A 26,996-nucleotide genomic window follows, 5' to 3' on the forward strand; every position below is an offset into this window, starting at 1 on the left:
TAGGTAGATTATATGAGAAGTGATGAACAGGTTAATGTGTTTTACTCATCTCTTAGAGTATGCAGTTTTTCAGTTGGAAACTCCAGTGCTCCAGGGCAGACAATGGTGGTTTGGTTTGTTTTACAAAAGGTTCTGATGTTTGCAGGTGAACCTGCTTCAGATATGCTGTGGTTCGTGGGAACCCAGACTGCACCTTTGTCTCAGTCTCCAAGGGACTACAGAAGAATGACAGCAGTAGAGAGGATATAGAGACAGCTGCTTTACCGAAAGAAACAGTATGAGCTGGAGCATATTGCATCTGTTCATTTTGCTTGCATTCATGTAGTTTGTGGATGTGATCCACAAATGAGGACGGGGACTACTGCTCTGGGATATACACAGTTTCTCTCAGACCATTGAGATCTGCAAGTTCGCTGTGCTTCAAGACAGGCAAAAGAAAATAATAATATTTTTTTCTGAAAAATGGGAAGAACCCTTTATGTATGTAGTTGAAACCTGTTTTTTATTACACTGAAGGCCAATGCATGGGCAGGCAGTTTGGCTGCATTTATTGAATAGGCTGGCAACACTTAATGACTTTCACCTAGAACATAAAATATTGGTATGTTACAGACTGCTACATGACATAAATCATAAATGACAATGCAGAGCATTGCTATATTTAATTCGTTATTATTCAGGATATCTTCTATCACTATGAAGGCAAGATCTCAAACTGGATGATTATTTGATTTAAATAAAGTAAATTTTTAGAGAATATCACTGTAACTTCACTGAGTTGCTGATACATAGATAATAGTTTGTTAGAAAGTCTGAAAAGTTGATTAATATTATCTGAGAAGTAACTTTTCCTTGGTATCAAGCTGGAAATTGATTGCAGTTCCTGCTTACCAGTCTAGTCACATCAAAAGGCTCTTGAAGAGCAGCATACAGGAGTAGGTTTTATAAGAGGATGGTTGCTTGAATGTGCTCAGGATTGCTCTTCAGCAAAGACAGAGTTGGGTGCTAAGCAGAAAACGAGGAAGCTTTGTATATCATGTTATTTAAGAGCCCTAACTTTGTAATTACACCCAAAAGAATCTCTGTGGAGCCAAGAACAGGAGCAGCACATCAGCTCCTTTACTGCGATGTAATTTATTCTCAGAAGACATGGCATTAATTGAATTCCTTGCATTCTTTACAAGGTAAATAGTTTACATTTATACTGCTCCCTCATGATTATCTGCTTGTGGGGTGGGGAGGGGAGAAAAGGAGTAAATCCATCACTACAGTAAGCAGAGCACCGCTGACCTGATGCAAACGCTTTAGCCATTAAAATCAGGCTGGGTGGTTACAAGCACCGTGCTGTGCTTCAGTTACAGCTTAATAAACGTAATGGAGAGGCTGTTCAAATGGTAAGTAATTTTCCCTGCACCGAACAAAGGATTTTCAAATCCAAGTATTTTGATACTGACCTTAACATTGCAATTTGGGATGGATTTAAACTAATCTAGCCTCTTCTGTGGGTAAGAAATATTTCTTTTTCAAACTGGAAGATCAGTAGATGATACATAGTAACTTTTGATTTCTGAAAAAAACACCTCTAAAAAATACATTGATCTGTTGTCCAGATACTTTAACTTCAGTTAGATGTATTTGTATCACTGATTTCATATGGAATTCAGTTCAGCTGCATAAATACTAATAAAGTATTATTTCTAATTTAATACATTTAAATAATATGCATTGTTGGTAGAAAATCATCATGTATAGTAAAGTCATGTATAAAGGCAAAGTGCATTACTCAAAGGGTCACTGCTCTAGTTTCTGGTCTCATTTCTGTTATCAAGCATGGGGTGTAAATTAATGCAGCATTTGCAACTGGATGAAGCGGCATTGATTTATACCATCCATGTGTCTGGGTCTGTAAGTGATAAAGCACTTGCCGCTCACTGCATACTTTTCCCACATATCTTTGTTAATGAATATGTTTAGTTAGACAATTTTAAAAGTGTCGTGTAATAGTACAGTTTTTATTTAAAAAATGACTTTTTTCTTTTGTTATTTAATGAACGCTATTCTATTTAACACTTCACTGAAGTTATTGAAATTTTCAAACATTTTGCCTTTCTGAAGCACAGGACAATTAAAATGTAGGGTTTAAACTGTAGTTATGACGAGGGCCTGATGTGGTACCTTTAGCAAGAACAGACCAATATTGGGCCTGAAGTGTCAGAGGACCCAAGCTAAACACAGTGTATGTTTCACAGGGGTTTTTATTTTTTACCATTTTTCCTTTAATGAGATCAAGATGTTTAAAGAATATTGTTTAGGTAGCAGTATCGAGTAGATACGTTCTCAGAATCTCAGATTGCCATTTTCCATGTTAATTTAAGCCTTCTACCTTTTGTTTCTATACTGTAAAGACCGTAGTCTCACAAACATCCAGAAGCTTAATTACTCATTGTTTAAAATATCATCAAAATCAACATGTTTACATAAATAAAAGTAAGCATGTGTCTTAGTATTCACAAATTTGTAGTTTTAAGCATTTTGCGCTGTAATTCTGTGTCGCCATATTTGAGATGCTCGCTGCATTAAGCAGCGTCAGCAGTTTGGTTGGTTGTATGCCTTTAATGAAGAGTCAAGTTTTGGGTTTTTTTTATGTTACCATACTTTTGAAAACACACAATCATCAGGGTCCAGGAGTACTTAGTTCTCTGAATCACAACTGCAAATATTTATATCATATGAAATGTCAAAATACAATACGTATGTGTACAGTGGCAAACTTTTTTGTAGTGCCTGTGTGAACTTGTATATAGGCATTCAGCTTCACATTCTGGAAATGCCTCCTGATGACATGTGATTCAGATTAGATAGGAACATAATTACCTCCAGGTGATGTGAATTACTATATAAGGTGCATTTTTTTTAGGATGACTAGACTCCCAATTTAAATGCCAGAGCAATTGACTAAAGTTAAGTGACATAAAGCCCTAAGAAATGGAGATATAAAGGAAAGCTGTATCCATATGGTTTCTGAAAAGATGTATGGCAAAAATGTTCCTGCAGACCATAAAGTTAGTTGGGCTCATATCACCTGCAGGCAATGGAAGAAAATGTCTGTAGCAATCACATTCTTCCTCTCTGTTTACGGTGTTCCTCTGATGTTACATTTCATCACCCTTCCCAAACAATTCAGGAGCTGGTGCCTGTAGTGCCACAAAATATTCCTTCTCTCACCTTCACAGTGAGAACCAGTGACAATTCAAAGCAAGCAGTTCCTCTTTCCTCAGAAATCCCTTGTTCATACAGGCAGGATCAAGCTTGTAATTTGTGTTGTAATGCAACTGGCACTCTGTCCAATTCTGAGTAAATTGCTACAATTTTATGAATGGGTTGTTTTGTAGCAATGGTTCTTCTCTTTCTAGTGGTTTTGGGTGGACCCAGTCAGTGAAAGCTCTACATAAGCAAGCATCCTTGAAACTTTTTTGGGTTTTTTTCCCCTGTTAGTTACAGTGGTAGTGACTTCCTTTGCCCTGTGCTAGTTAAGAACCAATGTGATATAATATTTCAGTGTTTCATAAAGGCTTTTATATTGTGTGCTGTTACAGAAGATGCAGAGCTTAAAACCAAAAACATATCAATAATCATGTATATTCTAGTTGTTTTGGTCCAGGGCATCTCATTAAATAAATAATACCCTGGTAAGCTTTTTCAGTGTTTTGATGGAGACACTGCTAATGAGTTATTCAGTGCAATATACCATGACAGTCACAGTGACCTTATCAAATCACTGTACATAACTTTAATTTGTCATACACGGAGGCAAGAACCACATGAATTAATCTTCAGATATGATATCTTATGTAATAAGATACAAATTCTTATGCAAATAGATTCAGAAGGCAACCTTTCTTCCTACCCACAAACCTTTCCTCATGTTACCACACTGCCTCCTGACAAGCTTACTCAAAGACAGCTCTGGTTGAAATATATCTTCTGATATTTGAATGGGTCCCATACAAAGTTCTTGTACCAGTTCAGTGTACCAGTTTGTGCTATTTTTCTCATATATGGAAAAAGATGGACAGACCTGATGCACATGTTACCCTTTAGGAGGCTCTAATAGCTTTGCTTTTGAGCCTGGCTGTAGCTGTCAGGTTTTAATTAGTAACAGTTCACATCCATCTAATAAAATTGTGGATTTTAGCAGCTATTTTTTCCTGGAGACTTTCTTCACAGCTGAAGCTGTTGCTGCTGTTGGCAATGCTCAATTAGGACAGACTGCTTGGCATACTTTGAATGGTAGAGCTTACCAGGATTATTCTGGAGAAACTGGCTGCTCATGGCTTGAATGGGTGTACTCTGTGCTGGGTAAAAAGCTAGCTGGACAGCCAAGCACAAAGAGTGGTAGTAAATGGAATTACATCCAGCTGGCAGCTGGGTGCAAGAGGTGTTCCACAGGGCTCAGTACTGGAGTCAGTGCTGTTTCGTATCTTTATTGATGATCTGGACGAGGCGATCAAGTGTACGCTCACTAAGTTTCCAGACGACACCAAGTTGAGGGGAGAGTGTTGATCTGCTTGACAGTAGGAAAGCCTTGCAGAAAGGTCTGGACAGGCTGGATTGATGGGCCAAGGCCAGCTGTATGAGGTTCAACAAGGCTCAGTGCTGGGCCCTGCACTTGGGTCACAGCAACCCCACGCAGCGCTACAGGCTTGGGGCAGAGCGGCTGGAAAGCTGCCTGGTGGGAAAGGGCCTGGGGGTGCTGGTCAGCAGCCAGCTGAAGATGAGCCAGCAGTGTGCCCAGGTGGCCAAGGCAGCCAAAGCATCCTGGCTTGTATCAGAAACAGTGTGGCAGCAGGACAAGGGAAGTGATTGTGATTGTCCCCCTGTACTTGGTGCTGGCGAGACGACAACGTGAATACTGTGTCCAGTTTTGGGCCCCTCACTGCAAGAGGGACATGGAGGTGCTGGAGCATGTCCAGAGAAGGGCAACAAAGCTGGTGAAGGGTCTGGAGTGCAAGTCTTAGGAGTACCGGCTGAGAGAATTGAGGTTGTTTAGTCTGGAGAAGAGACTCAGGGGGACCTTATTGCCCTCTACAACTACCTGAAAGGAGGTTGGAGTGAAGTGGGGGTAGGTCTTTTCTCCCAGATAATTAGCAACAGGACAAGAGGCAATAGCCTTAAGTTACACTACGAGAGGTTTAGATTGGATATTAGGAACAATTTCTTCACTGAAAGGACAGTCAAGTGTTGGAACAGGCTGCCTAAATGTTTAAAAGACGCACAGATGTGGTGCTTTTGGTCACGGTTTAGTGTGGACTTGGCAGTCCTGGGTTAACAGCTGGACTTGATGATCTCAAAGATCTTTTCCAACCCAAATGATTCTATGATTAATCCTGAGAATTGGGCTGAGAGAAACTTTGTGCAGTTCAGCAAGGGAAATGTGTATTTTCATGCATGAGATGGGCTAACCCTATGCGTTGATACAGGCTGGGAACTGACTGACTTGAGCTGCAGCCCTGCTAAAGAGGATGCAAGGATTTGCAGTGGACACAAAGTTGAATGGGAGCCAGCCCTGCATGCTGGGTGTAAATAAGGCAAACCACATAGCAAGTTATATTAGGAGGAGTACAGCCAGCAGACTAAGGGAAGCTGTTGTCTGCTTCTACTTGGGGCTAGTGAAGCTGCGCCTGCAAGTATATGTGTAGTCTTGGTCCCTCCAGTGTAAGATGGACATTAAGAAAGCGGAGTGAGGGCAGAAGAAGGCTACCAGGATGATTAAACAAGTTACAAAATGAACTCAATTCAGTAGTGACAGTAGTAACAAGGGATAGTGGCCACCATAAAAACCTAAGGCATTTTTGATAGAAGGCAGGTGCAGCACTGGAACAGGTTACCAAGAGAACTTGGAGAATCCATTAACAGAGATTTTCAAGACTTTGCTAGACAAGACAGTTACTTGATCTGATGTTGGTGATTAACCACCCACTGCTCAAAGTGGCACTAAGCAATCCAAAGGATTTCCTCCAGAAGCATGTCTATAACCCTCCTGGATTTGATTGAGTCCAGCTCTCTCAGGGTGATAGCCAGAAAGCTCTGTCTGCCTCTTGTGCTGTCAGCAGTTCCCCATGCTCAGTAGGCTACCAGAATCAGAGCAGAGATCTGCCTGGTTTTAAAACTGGGACTGTACATTGCACGCCTTGAAGATGACCTTCTGAAAGATTAATTTGGAGAGTTTGCCTTGTCTGCATCTTTACTATGTTGTTTAATCCAGGTTTAACCTAACAAGGCTGCTGACCTGCAGCTATTATATCCCATCAGATACTGATCTCATCTGGGATGTATCAGGTTCCAGATATGCTGAGAGAAAAAAATCCCATATGTGACTGATTACTTTTGAGCTGACACCAGCGCCCAAGTGGATTAAGAGCCCTCTTCTCAATGTGCCTGAATGTTTGACTCTGACCACACACTGGAAACCACTGTGAGGCCAGATCTGGCAGTGAAGCACTGTTCTTCATGGAGCAAGTAGACTGGCATTCATGCAGGCTGAAAGTCATCCCAGTGGAGGGGCAGAGGACACTAAGCCAGACATGCTCTTCTCAAAACTGGAATCTGGCAGTATGAGCTCATCTTTGCTGTGCTCAGCTTGACCAAGACATTAAGCTAATTTGTTTGATTTCTCACTCTGGAGAAGCAGAGCACTGTGACACCAGAGGTGTCCTAGAGCTTGCACCGGTCTCAGTTGTGATGTGGCAGTGAACGCTACCGGTTCTTCTTAAGAGCAGAGGCTGCACATGACCTAAGCTGAGGAAAAGCAAAGATACTGTTAAAGTCTGCTGTCAGCAGACAATGCTGATTTATAGCTAAAAGTAAAACAGCAGCAACATTATTTTCCTCACTGGAGTTTTCCAGATATTGACAGCAACTTCAGTAGTAGCCCAAGTGTGTGGCTGCTCCTTCTTCCTTTCATAAAAGAGAAGGAAGGAACAGAGCAAAGATAAAACTCTTGTACATCAGGACTCTTGGCTGCATGGTCAAACATGGTTTAACACAGCAGGCTGGTTTTCCCTCTGAGGCGAGAGCCTGGCTGGCAGGCTCTATACCCAGATTTAGAAGTGTTAGAGTATAAGCTTAGAGTCTTACAAGCCAAAAATACTGTGTAGACTTAAGGCATGGGTACTGAAATATTTTATACAAAGCAGAACAATTCTAATAGGGAAAATTTGAGGTTTGCTCATTCCCCAGTACTATCATGACAGAAAGGAGATGCAGTCACAAACTACCTCGGGCTGAGGGTGGAATGAGTGCAGATCTTCTATTTGATTGAATGCTCTGAACACTGGGACTGAAGCAGGGAATAAAGTTACATCTTCTGCAGCTTTATGGAGCTACCCTTTCATTTCCTTGTTTTTTCCGACATGTGCTCAGAAATGAAACATATCATTTAAGGTCAAATGGAAAAAATTGTTTTATACAGGAGGAGTTGCTGACTTTTGACATGCAATAAAAAAGGGTCTGTTTTGGCTTAATGCAAGCCAATACTTTTTTCCAGTTTTTAGTTTGACAACTCATTTTCTTCTAACTAGAAGGCCATGCTAAGAAAGGAACAAAAATTATAGGGAGGGAAAGGGTAGTCTGCGCTAAAAGAAGTTGACTGTACTTGACCTGTAGAATTGTATTCTGTGTCTGCTTCTGTTACGGAGTTTCTCAGCAAGACATTCTGGGAACTTTTTGTTTAAATGTATGCTCCCCAGTTTAGGCAAGTCTGGTTTAAGACCTTGGTTTCTAATACACAGTGAGTACACAGAATATATAATAAACAAAATAAATAACTTATAATATAATAATAGTATACAAATAAATATATAATGTAATAGATATAATTTATAGAGTGATTGGCATACAGACCTAGGACTATCACTTTGATAGTATTTTATTATGGTAGTATGATATGTAGTAGTTTACAGAATGCTATGCCTTTAAAGCAAAACACAAAACTTCAAGAAAAGAATATAGAATTCTTGACTTGGACACCCAAAATTAGTGACTTAAAAAGAAAATTATTGTCTTTCAGTTCTTCAGTAGAGAATATAGATAAGAATGCCCCCTTATCCCTCTTATTTCTAAATTAAAATAAATAAATATTTGTAAAGCGTTTATATGCTCTAATGATGTGAGCTTCACAAAAGCCTGTCAGCAAATTATTAATTATGCCTTCAGGGCACGGTTTGGATGGTATTCAGTAAATTAGACATATATCAAGCAACAAGGAGAAAACAAAGTTGTCATTTAGTCAGCACTACTCAACTATTGCCCTGCATGCGGTAGGGGTCCTTTGATGATGTAATTACAGATTTAGCAAAATGGGTAGACAAAAGCAGGCCTAATTAGAGTTGCACAGTAATGCTTAATTTTGGTAGTCTTAACTGCCCAAGGTGACTTGAGTCTACATCTCCTTTAAAAGCTCTTCCATAAAACTAAGGAGAGAAAATTTTCTCTCATCTGGGCTGCTGACAGTCCTTAGAAAACAAATTTGGGCAACTAGCTCCCATATGAAGAAAATCTGTATGTAAAGCAGAAAATGAGAATCAGAGTGATTGGGTGGTGTCCAGCCACCACATCAAAGGGTCTTAGGGTAGGTTAGTGGGTACATAGTTGATGAACATTAATTCACATCCAAGGGCTCAGGCAATAAAATAATCTGACGATCCACTAGTCTCCTTTTGCAACAGAGCTGTGCCCTGAAAAGCAACTAGCAGCAAGTAGCCTCTTGTGGTCTTCACTCTCAGTGGAAAAGAGAACATACTGAAAAAGAACATCACTGTTACTGCAATATCAGTAAAAGTACCAGATTTTACAGTAACAACAAAAGAGGAATCTGACTTAAAGGTAATGCTATGAACTTTAGGATTAACTGAATCAAAGACACATTTGTGATCAGTTTCCACGTGAAGATTTCATATCTGAGGGTGTCATTAAAAGATTACATGTGGATGCCAACGCCCCCCCCCCCTCAGTCATACACATAGTTAGGAATCTGAAATGACTGATGTTTTTAATAGATAGTTGCCTGAGTACTGACTGCATGCTAATTAACTTATTATAATTATGATATGATGACTTTTGTTCTCACTGAATAACAGGAATTTGCTAACCTAAAGCAAGGCAAAAATGAATAAAAAAGAAGCATGGACATCAGACTGGCATTTCTCTGCATAACAGTCTCCTGTTTGTAAGCAAATGCAAGCCACTTGAATTATATTGAATTATTTAGATATTTTGCCCACCTCCCATTTGAACCTTTAGGCCTCTTTCTATTCACATTTGTTTACATGAAATGAGTTAACTTTTAAAAAAAGCATCAGTGATTTCATGGAATGAGTTATCTTTTGTTTCCAAAAAGTAAATGATAATCATATGTACTCTCTGTAGTCAGTGTTGGTCAAGTAGGAGGAGCTCAAGTGACAGATTTACGCACGGTTAGAAAGAACAACAAGAATATTGGTGGTGGTTTCATGGTATATTTGAAAACACAGTGTTGCATGCTCTAAATGTGTTTGTCTTTAATTTCTTACAGGCTGTTTCCAGCTATGTAATGTTTTTCGGTCCCATGAGATGGAAATTGAGCAGTGCTTGCTGGAGTCCCTCCCTCTCGGCCAGCGGCAGCGGCTGGTGAAGCGGATGCGCTGTGACCAAATAAAGGCATATTATGAACGAGAAAAAGCTTTCCAGAAACGGGAGGGCTACGTGAAAAAACTGAAACATGGAAAGAATCATCGAGTTCATTTTGATCTTGCTGATATGATACAAGATGCAATCATACGTCATGATGATAAAGAAGGTACTTATTAATGTAGAAAAAGCTACTTTTTTCTTTTTGTATAGCTAAAAGTTTCAGAGGAAAAGCTTCCCTGTTCTACTTACCTGTCATTAGGAAAAATACAATTTTGCATGACAGTAATCATAAAATGACTGTTGTAATAGAATACACAGACACGTATTGCATACAGCATATTATATACCTGGTTACTGAAATTAATAAGGTATAGATAATAAACCTTCAGAAACCAAATTAATTTATTCTGAGGTTAAGATATGTGTAAAATAATGTCCTTCAAAACCAGTAAAGACTATAATCATTATTATGTGTGGCCTTTTACTTACCTATATGAGCCATAGAATTTAACACAAGTTACTTTGAAAATTAATTTCTTGATTTTAGCCATAGTCTGGAGTAACGAATTGTGCTATTAATGACACTGGCCTGGCTAGAGCAATGAGATGGTGTTGGACCATACTCACAGCAGACAGTGGGTCATCTTTCTGGTTGTGAAATTATGTCTGTGTCCTTTTGCAGTACTTAAACACATTTTAGGTGTTCTGTTTTTAGTTTCCTGGTGTTGTTTGAAACCCTGGTCCCACCAGTAGTAATCTGAGAAATTTTGTGATTTACACCTCAAAAGGGAACCAAAGCTTGCAGTAAGGATCTCTCAAGTTTTAGAAGTCCCCATGAATCAAAGTCCCCAGGAAACCCCACATTATTGTGTGGGAGGCACAGAAGAAAAGAACCGATGCAATGCTTTTAACAACCCCTTTCAAACAGATTTTATGGCAGCTTTTGTAATCACATTAGCACAAAACTACCTGAATGTGGAAGGCTTTGAAATAGGGTCACATCACACAAACAAATTGGCAAGTGTCTCCTAATTTATATCAGTTTGATTAGGTATAGGTTTTTTACTCACTCCTGAATCTTCATTTTAATGGGCATTTGTAACTATCATTGCCTATCACTGAAGTATAGTCTTACACATTTAAATCTATACAGGAAAGTAATCAAAGAACTTTTCAAGTGAGTGCCCTGGGTATAATTTACAACTAAGTTACAAATAAAATTTACAACCTTTCATTCCGGTCTCCTAGTGTGTAAAAGTGCAGGGATTATAAGTGAAGATCTTCTTCCTCCATGTTTCCATAGCTCCCAGCTTCTCTAAAAAACAAAGCAGAATGCTAGATATGACTGTCAGCATTTTGTAAAAGCCAGATACTTGAAGCTATTTTTGACATTTATGCTGAAGTAATGTAGCTTGCTTATGGGAGTGTTGATGGGGCATCAACCGTCTGTTATGTTGCCCATACTTGGCCTTGAGCTGCACCTGAATCAGAATGGAAAGTTCAGCAAATGCTGAGACTGAATAGCATGAGCATAAAGGGAAGGTACTTAGGCAGAGGAAAGTAAGGTGAGGGAAGAAGAGGAATGGTATCCTACGCTTGAAACAGATGAAATAGATCCCCAGAAGGAAGGAGCTCAAATAGTCTTCAGATAACCCCAGTATAACTAACAACACTATGCTGAATTTGATGCCTGTGGACCTTTCCCAGGACTATGAAAAAATGTGATTTTTGTCTTTAAGAAGCTTGCGGACCTGCAAGTACCTGTCTTGTGATTTTAGCCAAATGTTTGCTTTGAGGTGAATAAGGCTATACTGAGAACTGTTATCATGTGAGCCAATTTAAAAAAATTATATTAACTCATATACATAAAAGCTGCTCTCCTACTGTTGTTGCTGAGTGGAACATCCAACCGTGACTCTTTAGGGAGTATATCTACATTAGGATTTCATTTCAAATTAGGCATATGCTTTTGTGGCAAATATCATATCCATTTACTGTGTTTGATCTTGTTTTATGGAACATGCAAACTAGATTCCATTCAGATAAAACTGAACTGGAAGGTGTGGTCTGGAAGCACACCTAGTGCCTCCAAAGAGTAATGGGTTTCCCATCCAAAAGGCCAGTCGAGACATAGGCTGAAGTAATTCCACTGAAACAGGGATAGCTGGGGAAGCTGTGCTTTTGGCACCACCTGCTTCTCTTGTCTGGTTATTCATATTTCAGTCAGTCATTCAACATTCATCATTCATATTGCCCATCACTGTTTACTAATGGTTATACATAGCCAGTAAGCTGGTTGTGTCGGGTCCTGTTAATAGTATGGAGTATCCTCCACCTCACTGCAGTTTCACATCAACTTTACCTGCACAGCTGGAGTAAATACAGCTCTGGTGTGAAAAGATCTCAACTCTCCCCTTCACTGGTCCTAAGGCAGAAATGACTGTAATATAAGACTGCAGAAGGGAACAAGCACACATTTCCTGGCTCTTCAAATGTCACGCCATGTCTTCAGCTCCTTGCTTTTGGTGAAATGGCCTGAGGGACTGAGAAAAAGGTTGTAATACTGAGTTAAGTAAACAAACACGGGAGACAGGTTTTAACAACCTGTCAGCTTTCTCTTCTTCCTATAAATTCATGTCTGGTCTCCAGGATCTGGCTTTTATTGCACATTGTGCTCAGTAACGAACAACATCCACAGTTACGTTCAATTCAAATATAGGGAAACAAATTCAGTAATAAGTATTTAAAAATTACTTCTCATTGGAAAAGGTGGGCATTGAACAAGCATTTTTTTAAAAAAGTAGCTCAATGCAAGTAAGTAGCAGAGAAATACCTTAACATGAATTAGTAATAATTTAATGACTTAAAATAAAACTCCTTCTGCTGTATGAATATAAGCTGTTATCCTGTGAAAAAATGGGATTCAGACTGATCCGAATATTATATATTTTGGGAATAAATGCTGAAAGTAATCAAGATAAGAGCTCAGCAAATCTTCAAAAATTTTGTTTTGTTTACTCAATATTAATCATTGGCAGCAGGGTATTTTAATGCAGTTTGAAGATCTTTTTCAGAGACAATTTTCAGACTAGACATTTTGTTTATAATGAGATATTTAATAACAAGTGTAAATGTGTGGTACAACATAACCAGTATTCAGCTTTAGTCAACTAAATTCTATCAGGCAACACCTTTCCTTATAGGAAATTAATTTTGTGAGCTTGAACTGCAGTGACTTTGAAGAGATTAATTCCACTCAAGGTATAACTTACCTGGCTGTAAATAAGCCTGATTCTGCCTTTCAGGATGTATGGGCAGACTGTGGTGGCCAAGAAGAGGACTGTGCAATTTGGATACTTTAAATAACTGGGTACACATAGATGGAATCAATTTTGTGATGAGACTGTAAACCAGGGGTCCTCAAACTTTTTAACCAGGGGGCCGGCGCGCGGATGAAGTGGCAGGCAGTCATCTGCGGCTGCTTGGTTTCCCCACCAACCCCTGGCGGGGTGGGGTGTGTGTGTCTGTAAATACCAGGGGCCGGATTGAGGACCCTGGGGGGCCGTATCCAGCCCGCGGGCCGTAGTTTGAGGACCCCTGCTGTAAATGGTTTGGTACTGGTTTTGTGATCCTTGGGTTCAAAGTGCTTATGAATCCTCAAGCTTCACAGGTTTCAGGGTATCGAGTTTTTGTAAAATGAAACTGAAAATCCAGAGGCTAAAATTCTGTGATTCATACAGTTTTCTTCCAGTTTACCTTTGCAAGAGAGTATACAACAACAGAATTACAAAAAAGTAGAATCATCCACACAGAATGGCAGCTAGGCCTATTTTCTTCAAATTTTAGATGTATTTAGGAATTGTTTGCAAATCTTGGGCTCTTAAATGCTTTACCCACATCTATGTGCTCCCACCATTCTTTAAATAGAAGCAATTCTGAAGTCAGCTTGACTGTTTTGCACTCCTCTGAGACTGTTAATCAAAATCCTATTTCTTGATGAATCCCAGAGTAGTTTAACTTGGTTTAGGGTCTGGGTGTGAAAAATCTATGTCACTTACACGTACGGATTAAGTAGAAAATGCAGCTACATTGCATGGAGACCATGGAAGGACAACAACCAGGAGGAATTGAAGAGAATGACTACAAAGGAGATGAAGACCTATGAGAGTGATAAAGCAATGCCCACATTTGGACGGGTTTGAATGCAACTAGTAGTAATTCAGCAAGAAAGAACACCCATTCTATAGATGTACGAGACAGCTAGAGAGGGTTGTTTTACAGTTCTATGAAAGGAATGCAGAAAGTGTAGTACAGAAAGTAGAAAGAGGACACAACAGTAGAATAGAAGTAGCTTCCCAATTGAAGTCCAGGGACTCATTTCTTATTTTCTATATCATTTATATCATAAATTATATAGACTGGACAGCGCATTATGAAATGGTGAGAAGTAGTCTGGTTTGGTAGGTGAGATAAATTGGATACTATGAATATATATAATGATTAATTATAATGTGACCAGTACAGAGACACTTAACACCTGAGTCTAATCAGAATTTCACTCTTAAGAATTCATTGGTTTTGTTATTCATGAAGAATGCAATATATCTTTTCCAAAATTACTGTAGCAGCTGCTACTGGACACAAAATGAATCTCTGATACTCCATGCTAATAGATATGATCATTAGTTTGCATTAAAATTACTTTTAATTGGGTTTTTAGAAATTCTTACCAGTGACCTGCTTCATCTCAAGTTTAGAAATTAAATATAGGCTTATTATATTTTTCTAAAAGTTAATAAATATCAAAATGGTGTATCTTTGTTCTGTTCGGAGGTATTTAAAATTATTAATTATATTTTTAAATTATTGGTTTTATTTAAATAATAAATAAAATATGTATTATTTTACATTTATATATATATTAAAAAAATAAAGTTATTGCTAACTGATATTTAGGCTTTTATCTGACCCTGGGAGATTGAAAGGAAATCCTTCTTTTCTTTCACCTTGCAGCTTCCTGCAATTTCTCTTTTTTAAAGTAATACGCTTTTTAGTGCTGTTGGTGGGCCACATTCACCCACACTACTAACAGTGAGCATTTTGAGAGATTCTGCATCTATCATTCTCAGTGAAGACGTGTAGAAGCAGAAGCTGGTGAATGAGTGAGTGCACTGTTTTCTAACACTGGTTCTTTCCATGTCTACTGCTGGCAAGGGAATACCTGTAGTTCATTCACCTTTAAATCCTATATAGCTTTGTTCTGTGAGATGTTAAACCTCTATTAATAATGGAAAGCAGGACTTTTGTCCTGCTGATATCAGTCATATAATTTTACTGCAAACTGGAAAATGTAGTAGCTAGAGCAGGCTTCTGCATCCCATTCCTTCTCACTGTGAAACAGTCATGCTTGTGCCTGCACTGAGCATTAGTGTACACTCAAATTTTCTTCTCTGATACACATACTCCAGTATTTGTTGAGCCCACACATCAGCTTAGACTCACGTACAGGTGATTAGGAAATGGACTGAACAGTCAGGAAATACTCTGAGTGAGTCAAAGCCTAAGTTTCTACTTCACATACAAGGTAGTCATTCTGAACATGTCTTAGTATTTTGGCTTCTTGAGAATAAGGGATATACATCCTTCCTGAAGCAATGGTGGAGTTATTGCCACTGACCAAAATGGTAAACAGTGGCTGCTTTGAAAAAGGTGACTTTTTTGAGCATGAACTGGTAAACTTGCCATAATGAAAACAGTAGCTAAAAGTGAATGTGACAGCCCTGTACCCAAAATCTCACAAAGAGGGGAAACTAAAGCACTGGTTTAGTTTCGGTCATCTTTCGGTATATTCTGTAACCCAGCCTTTCAGACATTCTGCAACATTACCCAAATCATAGGGCTGTCACAAATTCTGTGTATGTCGTATCTTTTGTTATGAAAACTCTTAAGTTGTAATGTAGTCATGATATATGCCATAAGGTCTGCATGCTGGCAGGGCATGGAAGGTCAGGGTAGGAAGTCCAGAGAGCCATCAACTCAGTCTTGAGACAAAAGAGGTACTCCTGTGAAAATCAGCATTTCAAAAGGGAAATGCAATTCCCTAAACCTAATTAAATCCCATTTAATCCTTTTAATGGCCAATATGCTGATTCTGTAGCAGCCTTGGTTCTGAGTGGCCACAACACCAAAGAAAGCCAGTGTTAGCACTAGTGCTGCATCTGTAATAATGATTCTTGCTCCTTTCCATGGAGGTTGAGCCTGATACTGTGTTTTACTCAGACCTCAACTCCACCTGAGCTTCTTCCTGAACCTGCAGAGCTACCAGCGTGGCTCTTTGCCTTTAGCAGTAGGCTGCAGTGGCTGGGGACAGCCTTACTCTCCCTTCTCTCACCACAGGATGCCTGGAAAAGGTGGTCTAAAAAGCAGAAGACACTAATACCCTACTTTTTCTGTAGTGTCCACTGCTGGGGGAGACCTTCCAGGACTGGGTCCTCACCCCAGCAGGTTGGCTGCAGAGTAGTTGCTTAGTGCAGGGAAGAAAACAGGAATCCCATTTCACTTCCTCTCCTTAATGCCAGTATCTCTAGTAATTTGAAAGAGGTAATGCTATTGTGAGATTTGGTGGTATTGTGATATTTGAGAGGACTGGAACATCAATATAATGGAAGGTTTTAGTATTATTTGTTATTTTTCATAAGCACTGTATAATGTGCAATATTATGATAAATTTCAGTTGCATTCATTAAAAGTGTGTGTAAGGAAGCATAAAATGGGTACAGGTGCGGATGGTGCTGGAGTGTAATTTGTATCTTAACTACTTTAGGTTATAAAAAGGGCTCAGGGGAAGGGAAAGCAAAATCTGTTCAAAAGAAGAATGAATCTTTAATTTGTGGTGGCATATGAGCTGACCATTAGCCTTCAGCAGTTAGGAGAATGTGTCAAAGATGTTATAGTGACCGTTCCTAGACACAGAAAAAAGTATACAAATAATTTGAAACAGAAAACCGAGGCTGAAACTGAGCTGAACTAAAGTACATTTTTTATTACTTCTTGTATCGTTTCCAAATCTACTAACTGATTTCTTATTTTTGCATCTTATTACAGTAGGCTTGCTTATGCTTTACTGTTCTATCTGCGGTACAAACAGCTTGGTTGGTTACAGAGAAGTTGTTCTGGAAAACAGTGGGTTGCACTCCCTGTGTCTGGCAAACATATGTCGGCAAACTTACTGATCCTCAGAGATCAAGTTTAAGGGTTGCCAGCCAGCAGTCTTTTTAAAAAGCTGGAAGAGCCAGGACACGGGCAGTAATGACAGGTTTGTGAATGTAAGACTCCATTAGGTGAAGCCTGTTGTCAGGTAGCAGGAAGCTGGAGAAAGAGGCTGAGGAGTGAAGACCACTGAGAGTGTGTAACATTGACTATTTATCGCAAACATTTTTATAATTAAGAAGAGTGGGAATATATTCAGTTAACCTGTCTGCCCTTGGGATTCTGACTTTCAGCCTACATTTTTAGACATTTGAAGACACCTCTTCTCAAACTGATTGCAGGCAGCTTTTCTGTTTTTACCTGTTGCATGTGCTGGGATGAGTAGTTAGAAAGTGAGGCATGGCGATGCCTGGTCTTTAAAACTCACCAGAGCTTTGGATGAGGATTGATTTTCTCTGTGTCAGTAGTTCAGAGGCATCTTTGCTCTAGACCAGACCCAAAGATAAAAGAATATGTTTACTGAGGACAGAGTATTGCCATAATAGAACAGATTAACAGAAAGACAAAGCAATAAAGCACATTATTATGCTTAACATTTAGGAAAGAGGTGTAATAGGTGTAGCATTAAATCTGACAAATTGGGTTTTTATCACTAAGCCAGAGTTTCCCTAAACTAGGCACACCCCCCTCATCATGTTGAGTTAAAAATGTGACTCTTGAAAATAGGACCTCTGCGTGAAAGTGCAGATCAATCTATGCCATCACAAATTACAACAACCCATTTTTGTTTACTTCCACCTTTAAAAATCTTCCTGCCTTGTTTCTTATGATTAATATTTAATATCAGGTTTTTTCATTCCCTTCTCCTCCCCAAGGTACTTTAATTAGCATTTCTTTTGTATACTGTTTGTCTCAGCTACAACCTTCTGAAGAGGCAGGGGTAAAATTATAGAAGTGATATTATGGGAAATATTAAATGCATGCGATATTTTACTAAGTATATAAACCCCTGTTTATTACACCAAAAGCATAAAGGCCAGAAATACAAACATGATTGGTGAATTAGTATTAGGCTGTTTTTCCCAGTTTTCTGTGTGCTTTTGACTTTACACTCTCTTTTGGGAAACCTCACTTTCACCAATCATTCCAACCCTGAGCAGGATAAAATGGCAAACAGTTGTAGTGTGTTTAGTATGCACATGCCTTCATGAGAAAAGGAAGCCTCCAAAATAAAAAATTGAAATCTTGGCTCAAAACCTATATAATATCATCCTAAATTAGATGAATGACACTGATTAATAATTTGCTGTATGGTGATATCATGAAGAGGGAAAAAAATCAATTTAATCTAATCTTAGTTTGAGAAATTTAAAATATAGCATATTCAAGAACATTTGAAACAGAACTACCGGGCAGCTAAAATGTATTTGAGGGATTACATACTCAATTTCCTTTAGCATGATCAATCCTTTTGGAAATATAAAGCACAAATAGATTTCTCAGGTTTTATGGTGCTTTGTTTCAGGATTGTGCTATCATTTAATATATTTTAATTTTAGATTACTATTTGCTCTCACTCTAAATTTCATCTAGACTTCTTTCTTTTTCTTTTCTTTTTTTTTTTTTTTTTTCCCCTACTGGGAAAGCATATGGAATTCACTATATATAAAATAACAGGGTGGTTTGCCCATACAGAGCTATTTTGGATTTTGCAGCTAGTTTCCTTTGAATCAGAGGAGAAATATGTACATTAGATGATAATCTAGAAGTGACTATTGCCAAATGTTGATTTAGTAGGAACTATTGTAGAAGAAATCACAATACATATGTATGGTAATTTATACAATTTAATATTTATTGTACAATCCTTAAGAGACATGAACACTAGACACTGAATAGTGAAGTCAAGAGACTATTCAGAGCATATAAAATTAATGAAGTACACAAAATTCTGCCCAATCAGGGCTCTTGCAAAGAAAGAAAAATGTATACTGGAAATGAATACATCCACAAGACAAACAAATGCATGCATTCTGTATTGGGAACTCGTTTTGTCTGTAACTTTGGAAGACACTAAGCTAGCTGATTTTCAGACATGCTAGTGATTTAATCAGTTCTGTGTATAGAAAAATGAAGCATCAAGCAACCATCTTAATCCACCTATTGATCAAGAAGCTGTTTCAAAGGCCCAGAAGGTAGAGGCACATTTCAAACCAGAGCAAGGCTTCAGTCCTATAGGTTCAGCATGGTTGTTAATCTTGTTTAGCATCATGTGCCCTGAATTCAGCAACACAAGGCATCTTTTTGTTATGACACAGGGAAACATAATGCCTTTAGTTATTGGGTAACAGATGTTAAGTAATTAAAGCAGCCCATTTGAAAAGCAATCATAAAATCACAGGGAGATGAAATTTGAATACATTTGAATTCCTACAGGATTCCATATGTGCTTTTTGGTTTTTTGTCCATGTGTTTACATTTTTAGTAATTTGGTAAAGCTGAGATAAAAACTGAATGTTAAACTATTTTTTGTTGATAAAAATATGCATGATTCCTAATATACAACACTTATTTAATTGGAAAAACTAAAACACAGAAGGTATAACGTACCAAAAAACTGAAGGATAGGTTTGATGGTGTGAATTTTATCTAGCCCTTTTTCTCCCTGTGGACCACCTAACCACAGGAGTGCTTCTGCTCCCTGGCTACTTTTCTTTTAGCCCTGAAATCTCCCTGGGTTCTTTCAGCTGCAGTTTTTGTTTCTGCATATGCCCAGAACTACTTTGATTTGAACAGCTATCCTCTGCCCATACCAAGTAGGGAACAAAAGACAAAGCATCTCTCCTTTTTGGGTCCCCCTCTAGTAGGGGGAATTCACACCAAATGTAATTAGTCTGCATTATCATCAAATGGAGTTATAGCTTCCTCCTTTTCTCCACAGAACTGAGGCTGGAGCTGTCACTCACCCATTTTTGCTAGCCTACAGGTTTTGCCTGTGGGTTGCTTCAAGAGCAACACCTTAAGTCTCTCAAGCAGTGTCCAGCCTGGCATGGCTTTCTCGTGGGGAATGGGCCTGAGAGGCAAATTGAATCAAGGTGGTCTTGCTTATAGTATAATAAACTGTAGGAAGTTGACCGCTTGTAAGCTGTTGTACAAAAACCTTGATGTTGTCATGATCTCTGCTACTAACTGTGTTTTGAAAACAGGGATATATACTGAACTATGTGCAGCCCCGTTTCACATATTTAAGCTCTGACTAAATCAAGACTGGCATATTAGCGATTCCCGTTTGATGTTTTTGAGTGTCTCTAAGGTCATCCTAAAGGATTCAATGATTGTGTCTCTGAAAAGTATGCCTTTTTCTTACTAATTTACAGAGTTTCTAGAACCTTAACTTTTGGATTTTTCTTTGAATAAGAGATTTCTAAAATATAGGCACTGAATTGCTTGCCTTGTATGTAGATAAACCCATTCTTGAACCTTAACCCTATAAATCCAAACAAAACCACACTTTGTTAACTAGAAAACATAGTTTTAAATGTTACCTCAATTACAAGTGTAAAACATAGTATTTATGAGGAAACCTTTGTAAAAATACACAATTTTTCCAAGAATTTTATTTATTTACCTTTGAACACATTTGCAAAATTATCAATTATTTATTTTGGTGGACTATGACATAAAGAATTTTTTCAGTGGGACAAGCCAGTATGTAAATTATTCATGACTTTGCATGATCAGGAGCTAATTCAAAAGGCTTTCACAAACTAAAATGTCAAGAAAAAATATTCAGAAGACCATTACCCCTACACATGAATCCAGCTTTTTAAGATCATAATCTGGTTTAACAGAAAACCTTTATAGACATATCATAGAATCATAAAATGGTTTGGGTTGGAAGGGACCTTAAAGATCATCTAGTTCCAACCTTAGAGATCATCTAGTTCCAACCCCCCTGCCATGGGCAGGGACCCTCCACTAGACCAGGTTGCTCAAAGCCCCATCCAGCCTGGCCTTGAGCACCGCCAGGGATGGGGCACCCACAGCTTCCTGGGCAACCTGTGCCAGTGTCTCAGCACCCTCACAGTGAAGAATTTCTTCCTAAGATCCAATCTAAATCTACCCTCTTTCAGTTTAAAATAACTAATTACCCCCGGACCTATCACTACATGCCCTACTAAATATATCTGTCCTTTTTTCATTTTAAGCCTATCAAGCTCATTTATAGTTCCATGTTGGTGTTTTTCTCTGTAAGATCTTTTTTTTCCCTGTAATAATAAAAAATTTTCCACTTCTGCATGCTCTGGCACCCAAAAGCGGCAAGAAACACAGAGAACTAATCACTCACAAATTCACTGTCATGCCAATAAAGGGTCGTTAAGCCATTAACAACCAACAAATTGGCACCTGGCATTCTTCCTGTTCATTTCAAGGGGGAGCCACAGTAGGATGCAAGGCTATAAATTGGCAGCATTCAGAAGCCTATTCTCTCAATGAAAGATGGTATCTGCTGGGTGACAGGTACTGCTGACAATCCCTGGATGTTGTCATAAGTCACACTGATTAAAAAAGAAAGATTGCAGTCATGGCAGAAGACCCTAGTCTATACTTGCAAAATAAAAAGATAATAAGAATAGAATTCTTTCTATGCAATTTGCAGTTGATTTCTTCTTCAATTTCTTTTATTGTGCTTCAGATTGATTTCCAATAAAGTTTTAGTACAAAGGGATGACTTTTCTATATTCATCCTTCAATATCACTTTAAAATATTTATGTTTTCATTTCAATCACAGATTATGATAGAAATTAAGCTGGGAAACTACAAAAATCAATAGAGAATAACCTTTTCTATTTCCTTTTTTTTTTAAAAAAAAAAAAAAAAGCAAACCTTTAAAGCAATAATACAATTCTTTACAAAAAATCAACTGTGCTTTTAAGAATTCCTTTAAAATGTTTTTGATTTTTCAGTTCAATTTTAGAAGCCTTTTTCCAGAAGGGTATACATTTACATTGTTACGCTGGAGGAATGTTGACAAAATGGAATACTTAAGTCTGGGAAAAGACCTTATTTTGGGATCCTGCAACATACGGGCTTCAATTTATCACTGTCATATTAATTGCCAGATTGAGAAGAACATTTGTTCAGAGCTTTTGGAAAGTGGAGTTTGATTGGAGGTTTCATGAAGTGGAATAACTAAGTGGAGTAACTTCCCCTAGAAGCTTTGAAGGTAGAACTAAATTAGTATAGCCAGAGCTATTAAATGCAGCATTTTTTTTTTTTAATTGCTACATCCTGTGTCTTTAGGCTTCTTCTGTTACTCTGCTCTTTCCTTCTGCCTGAATTGTACTACCATTCCCAGTAAAAACACAAACATATCAGAGGCGGAGCCAGATTTATTTGTATAGTGCCTAGTGTTTTTTCTTCCTCAATAAATATTCTAAACACAAAGTATATATACTGCTTATTATTTCAGTCATCTTTCTAGTCTCAGATACATGAATTGGAGGAATATTTTTTCTCAGTACACTGAAGTATTGTTTTAACTCAATCTGCAAGGCTTTTTAGCTGTTAAAACCTTTTGCACCTCAGACTGACAGAGAACAAGCTCTATAGCTATGAGAGATAAATGAGTAAAAAGGTTATATGGCAAAATGAATAGACAGCTGCTTTTTCTTGATTATTTGTTATTTGCAGCCATCACGGTAACAGGTTATTACAGTGGAGGAACTGAAGCTTGTAAGAATACAATCAATGAATCTAAGGGAATGGATATTTTAGCTTATGTTTCTGTGTGAATTGCATCCAAGAATGGAGGTGGGAAGGTGAGCAGTTAAGGTGAATTTGGCAATATTTGTAAATGTCCAGCTTCAAACAAGGATTTTAAGCATATGTAAAAGGTTCAAGGTAGAAGTCAGACAGTCAGCCTGGGGCTGCGTACTGCTTTCTTACCATGTTTCTTTCTGATGACTCTCTATTACAATGTAGTCTATATGTGACCTTGAAGCAGTACATGCTGTCATTTCACAGGGCAATGAGATGGTTGCAGGAGGTAATCTCTCACACCATGCCCTGTTAAGTGTTTTGATTACATTCAGATTCCAAAGGCAAACATGACAGCTGCAGTATTAAATCATTGAGCTAGGGTCTGTGCTCCAGATTTTAGCAATCACAACTATTGTTGGCATGTAGTGGTAGTTTTTCCTAGACTTCCACATTTACCGATTGATAGTACAGAAAATATGACTTGAAATGTTCTTAAGGCTGGAAGCACCTCTGTGAAATTTGAACTGTAGCTTTGTTTCTTAGTCTGCTAAGGGGGCATCCTATAAGAGGACACCAGTTATCAAACTTTTTAATAATCAACATCTGAACTTCACTGGCTTCACCAGGTTCATATACAGGGTTTGTTTTTAAGCCTCTCCCTAAAAATCCTGTGGTACAAATATGTAGAATGATACAAGTTGGATAGAAAAGGACAGATGTAAAGTCCAAATGTATATAGCTCTACTGATGCTTACATGGCCATTCGTTTATTATCCCACTGTTTCCCTATATATGTAATTTTGATTATATACATGCAGATCCCCATGGATTAGTCCTCATTTCTTTCCCTATTAGTAATGCAGGCACTCCTAGTGCAGGGCTGTCCCTGGCTTCTCCCTGATTTATCAGCTTTATGTGCCAGATACATGTCAGGTGCATAGACTGAGCAAATGGGAAAGTGTGGCATTGCATATCACTTGGGAAGCTTCAGCTTCTGTTGTTGTAGTTTATCACTGCAGCCCAAACCCACCATTTGGCTCCATATGGACATGGACTCAGTGGTATGACTCAGAACTGAGAGGCACTCTTCTGTCAGGTGTTGTGATGTTGGTTGCTCCCTTCCCTTGTTCATATAAAGACTGATGAATTCATAGAGTTGTAAAATCAGTCAGGCTAGAAAGGACCTGAGGACGTGGGTAGTCTAACATTATGCTGAATTTGGGAAAGGATTGAGCTAACTAGGGCAGCTCTTATTACTGTAGTGCAACAGATTAAGCAAAGCAGAGAGATTCCTGTGGGGAACAACTGATTATTCTACTTCAAAGCCAAATTAAACCGTAAACTTGTATGTCAGAATTTTGCTTTCCATAAGCTATAAAAAAGACATGATTATACCAGGTGCTGTGTGAGTATAATTTTGTCCTCTCCATGCTGGCCTATAACTGCAGTCCATACTGTGACAATCTATACCTGTAAAAATTTAACTAAAGCATAAGTAAAGCAAAGTTTTCTTTGTGGTTTACTGGTACTCCAGCTTTGGCATGATCATTTGGCCATTCTAGAGCCTTACCAGTGTCAAAGAACAGTATTAAATAGGATGCAGAGGATCTGTTTCTCATTCTAGGTTCCCAAGATCCTCAAATGCTTCAATGGTAACCCAGTGTAGGTTCACCCTACATAAGATTGATGAGTATCTGTAACACATAAATACTAAATTTGGGAAGGAATTGGCTTGGATTTAGTAGACACAGCCAAGCAAGTGTAAATGAAATCAGCAGTGGATGCAGTGAGAGAGGTATAAATAAAATCAAATAGAGATGTAGGTTATATTTCAATGATGAAGAAAAACTTTTGGATAGTGATATGTGCTAAATGAAATATGCAGTATTCCTTATTTGGAACACTTAAAATTATGTGTTGGGTTTTTTTGGGGGTTTTTTTTGGTTTTTTGTTTTTTTGTTTTTTTTGTTTTTTTTTAAAGTGCCAGTTCTATATCATTTGTTTATGTAGTTATAGTTCTCTGTATATTAGAGGTTTGGGGATCTTATATTGGTTGCACCCTGTAGTGGCTCTGTATGTGTCATGACTTGCCTTAAAAAAGAACTGTATCACTCCAGTCACACTGTTTTAATTGAAACTCCTCACTCTCACCAGGGGTGTATTTACACCAGTAGGGAGGTACTTCTGTGAGTTCAGTGCATTTCATATCAAAGAATCAAGCTATATCAGTAAAACGTTTGCTTACACTGGTATACCTCTATGCTCACTGGATGTTATGCCAATGCTGTATTTTCCAATTCAGAAATTTTCATTCATATTTTTATGATCCTTTTCCTACTTCTATTCTCACTGCATGTTCTTTGTATCAGATTTAGCAATTGTGTGGCTGCAGAGGAAATCAATTCAGCAAACTGATCCAAGAGAGAATGAATCACCCCCTAAAATCAATAGTTGAATTCTTTGTCAGCTCTCTGAACCAATTCACCTACCTGTTGCACAGCTGATGAGGCTGATGCAAAGAAAAGAAAGGGAATACACAGGCATCTTAGAGCCACTGACATGATTTTGACATTAGCCTAAGGATACATACAATGTTAACTGACAATTGAAATGTATGTTTCTAACAGTTTAAAACTAAGCTAAAATTGAGGTTGCCATTGGTTGCTCTCCTTTCTATGCTGCTCTGCCTTTGTCCTATCCTTCTGTCCTCCTATCTGTATGTTCATCTTGAAGTGAGCCAGGGAGCTAAACCAACTGGAAACTATCTTTCATAAGTTTAGCCTTCAGCTGGTTTAGCTCCCCATACCAGGTCATGGTAGAGTGACATATGGCACTGGTATGCAAGGTTGAGGGCAGGAGCGTGTGAATGGAAGCATGAACAAGAAGGAAGTAGCTCAGATTTTGACAATGTAACCTGTCACAGATTACACCTTGAGAAAGGTGTGCCTGAGCTGCATTTGTCAAGTGGTGAGATATTCCTGGAACCAGACATTTCCTTCATAGCTCTGCTCACTCATATGTCACATTCACGATTATTTTGGATTAATGCATATGTCCCTAGTTTGTTCAATACAGCTTGATGTAAGTTTGCTTCCTTGTGCACACTCTGGGAATTCCACTATACACACAGAATCTAACAGCCAGTGGTCTACAGCTGGTAATTAGTACCATTTAGCAGCTGCAAAGCAGGATAATAGCGTGTTATCCTTGCAGATCTCATAATGACTTGCTTATGCTTCTAAACCAGCTGGCATAAACTTGCTCTGCATGGTGTGAGAGTTAAAAGAGGGACTGAGTCTTGCTTCATATGGAATATAAGTCAGCAGTAATTTGATTTATGCCAATTAAGTAACGTTGGCATAGGATCAACATAAATGATGAGTGAAACAGAGGGAGTGTACAGTTTGTTCAGCAGAAAATTTCTGTTGTATGCAAATTCTTTAACTTTTATTGTTACACTAGGGAAAAGCATGGGATGGCAATGGTTTTCAAATTAAACTACTGACCACAGAACAAGTTATTTTGCTGATGTGTGTTTTAGTATTTATTCTTTAATGACTATAGGATTGGAAAGTTGCAAAGTCCAAAATAAATTTAACATATTTAGTAAAATATTGTAAAGATCTGAAACTTTACATCAATTCTACAAACATTTGAACATACAATCAGGTGTGTCTATAGTAGAAGAGTTAGCCTGAAAATTACACTGGTAATTTTAAGAGCTTTCAAATTGACACATGCTTCTAAGGTGAACCCAGTGGGGTCTGAGTTTTTGTAATAACTGACTGTAGCCTGCTAATGATGTTCTTGCTGTTTATAGTCACTTTGTCAGGACCTCCAGGAGAACCTACACATGGGAGACAGATAAAATATGTATACAGAATGCAATAGGTGACCTAAATGCTCAGATATTAGGTTCCTTTTGTTTTGGTCTTTTTAACCTTGAAATAAATAACTCGTTGGAAGTGAAAGCTTTGAGAAAAGCCATATTTAAGTTTGCTATATGATCAACTACTTTCCTGTAAGGTTAGTTTTAGAGTGTTCAACTTACAGTAAATTTTAAAAAGCTTTGTTTTTATTGTAATTTTATCTCACTAACAGAAATTCAGAATTCAGTCAGGTCTGTGCTACCGGTTTTTGATGACACAGCTATTTTGACCTGAGAATTGGCTATGCATGCAAAACCTCTGCTGTGCTATCAGCAATGATGATAGCAGCAATATTTTTAGCTAAGCATGTGCTATTTTGTGAGGTGGTGTTGAATCATTTTAGCAACAGCTCTGTAATATATAGAAGTCTTAGTTACAGTGAGGTAAAATCACAGCTCTATAAAGAAGGCAGACAGACCTTACCG

At 38.2% G+C, this 26,996-nt stretch overlaps 1 protein-coding gene across 1 annotated transcript in view; it reads left to right on the forward strand.

The window, feature by feature from the left end:
- The window catches only part of MYO16 (myosin XVI), a 412,211-nt gene that overhangs the window by 94,999 nt on the left and 290,216 nt on the right, over positions 1-26,996 (forward strand). Inside the window, exon 2 of the mRNA XM_037377384.1 lies at positions 9,572-9,835. Within this exon, the coding sequence (XP_037233281.1) occupies positions 9,610-9,835 (226 nt within the window). The 5' untranslated portion in view covers positions 9,572-9,609. The remainder of the gene's footprint in view (positions 1-9,571; positions 9,836-26,996) is intronic.

The sequence above is a fragment of the Falco rusticolus genome, chromosome 2, assembly GCF_015220075.1.
Source record: "Falco rusticolus isolate bFalRus1 chromosome 2, bFalRus1.pri, whole genome shotgun sequence".
NCBI classification, from domain to species: domain Eukaryota; kingdom Metazoa; phylum Chordata; class Aves; order Falconiformes; family Falconidae; genus Falco; species Falco rusticolus.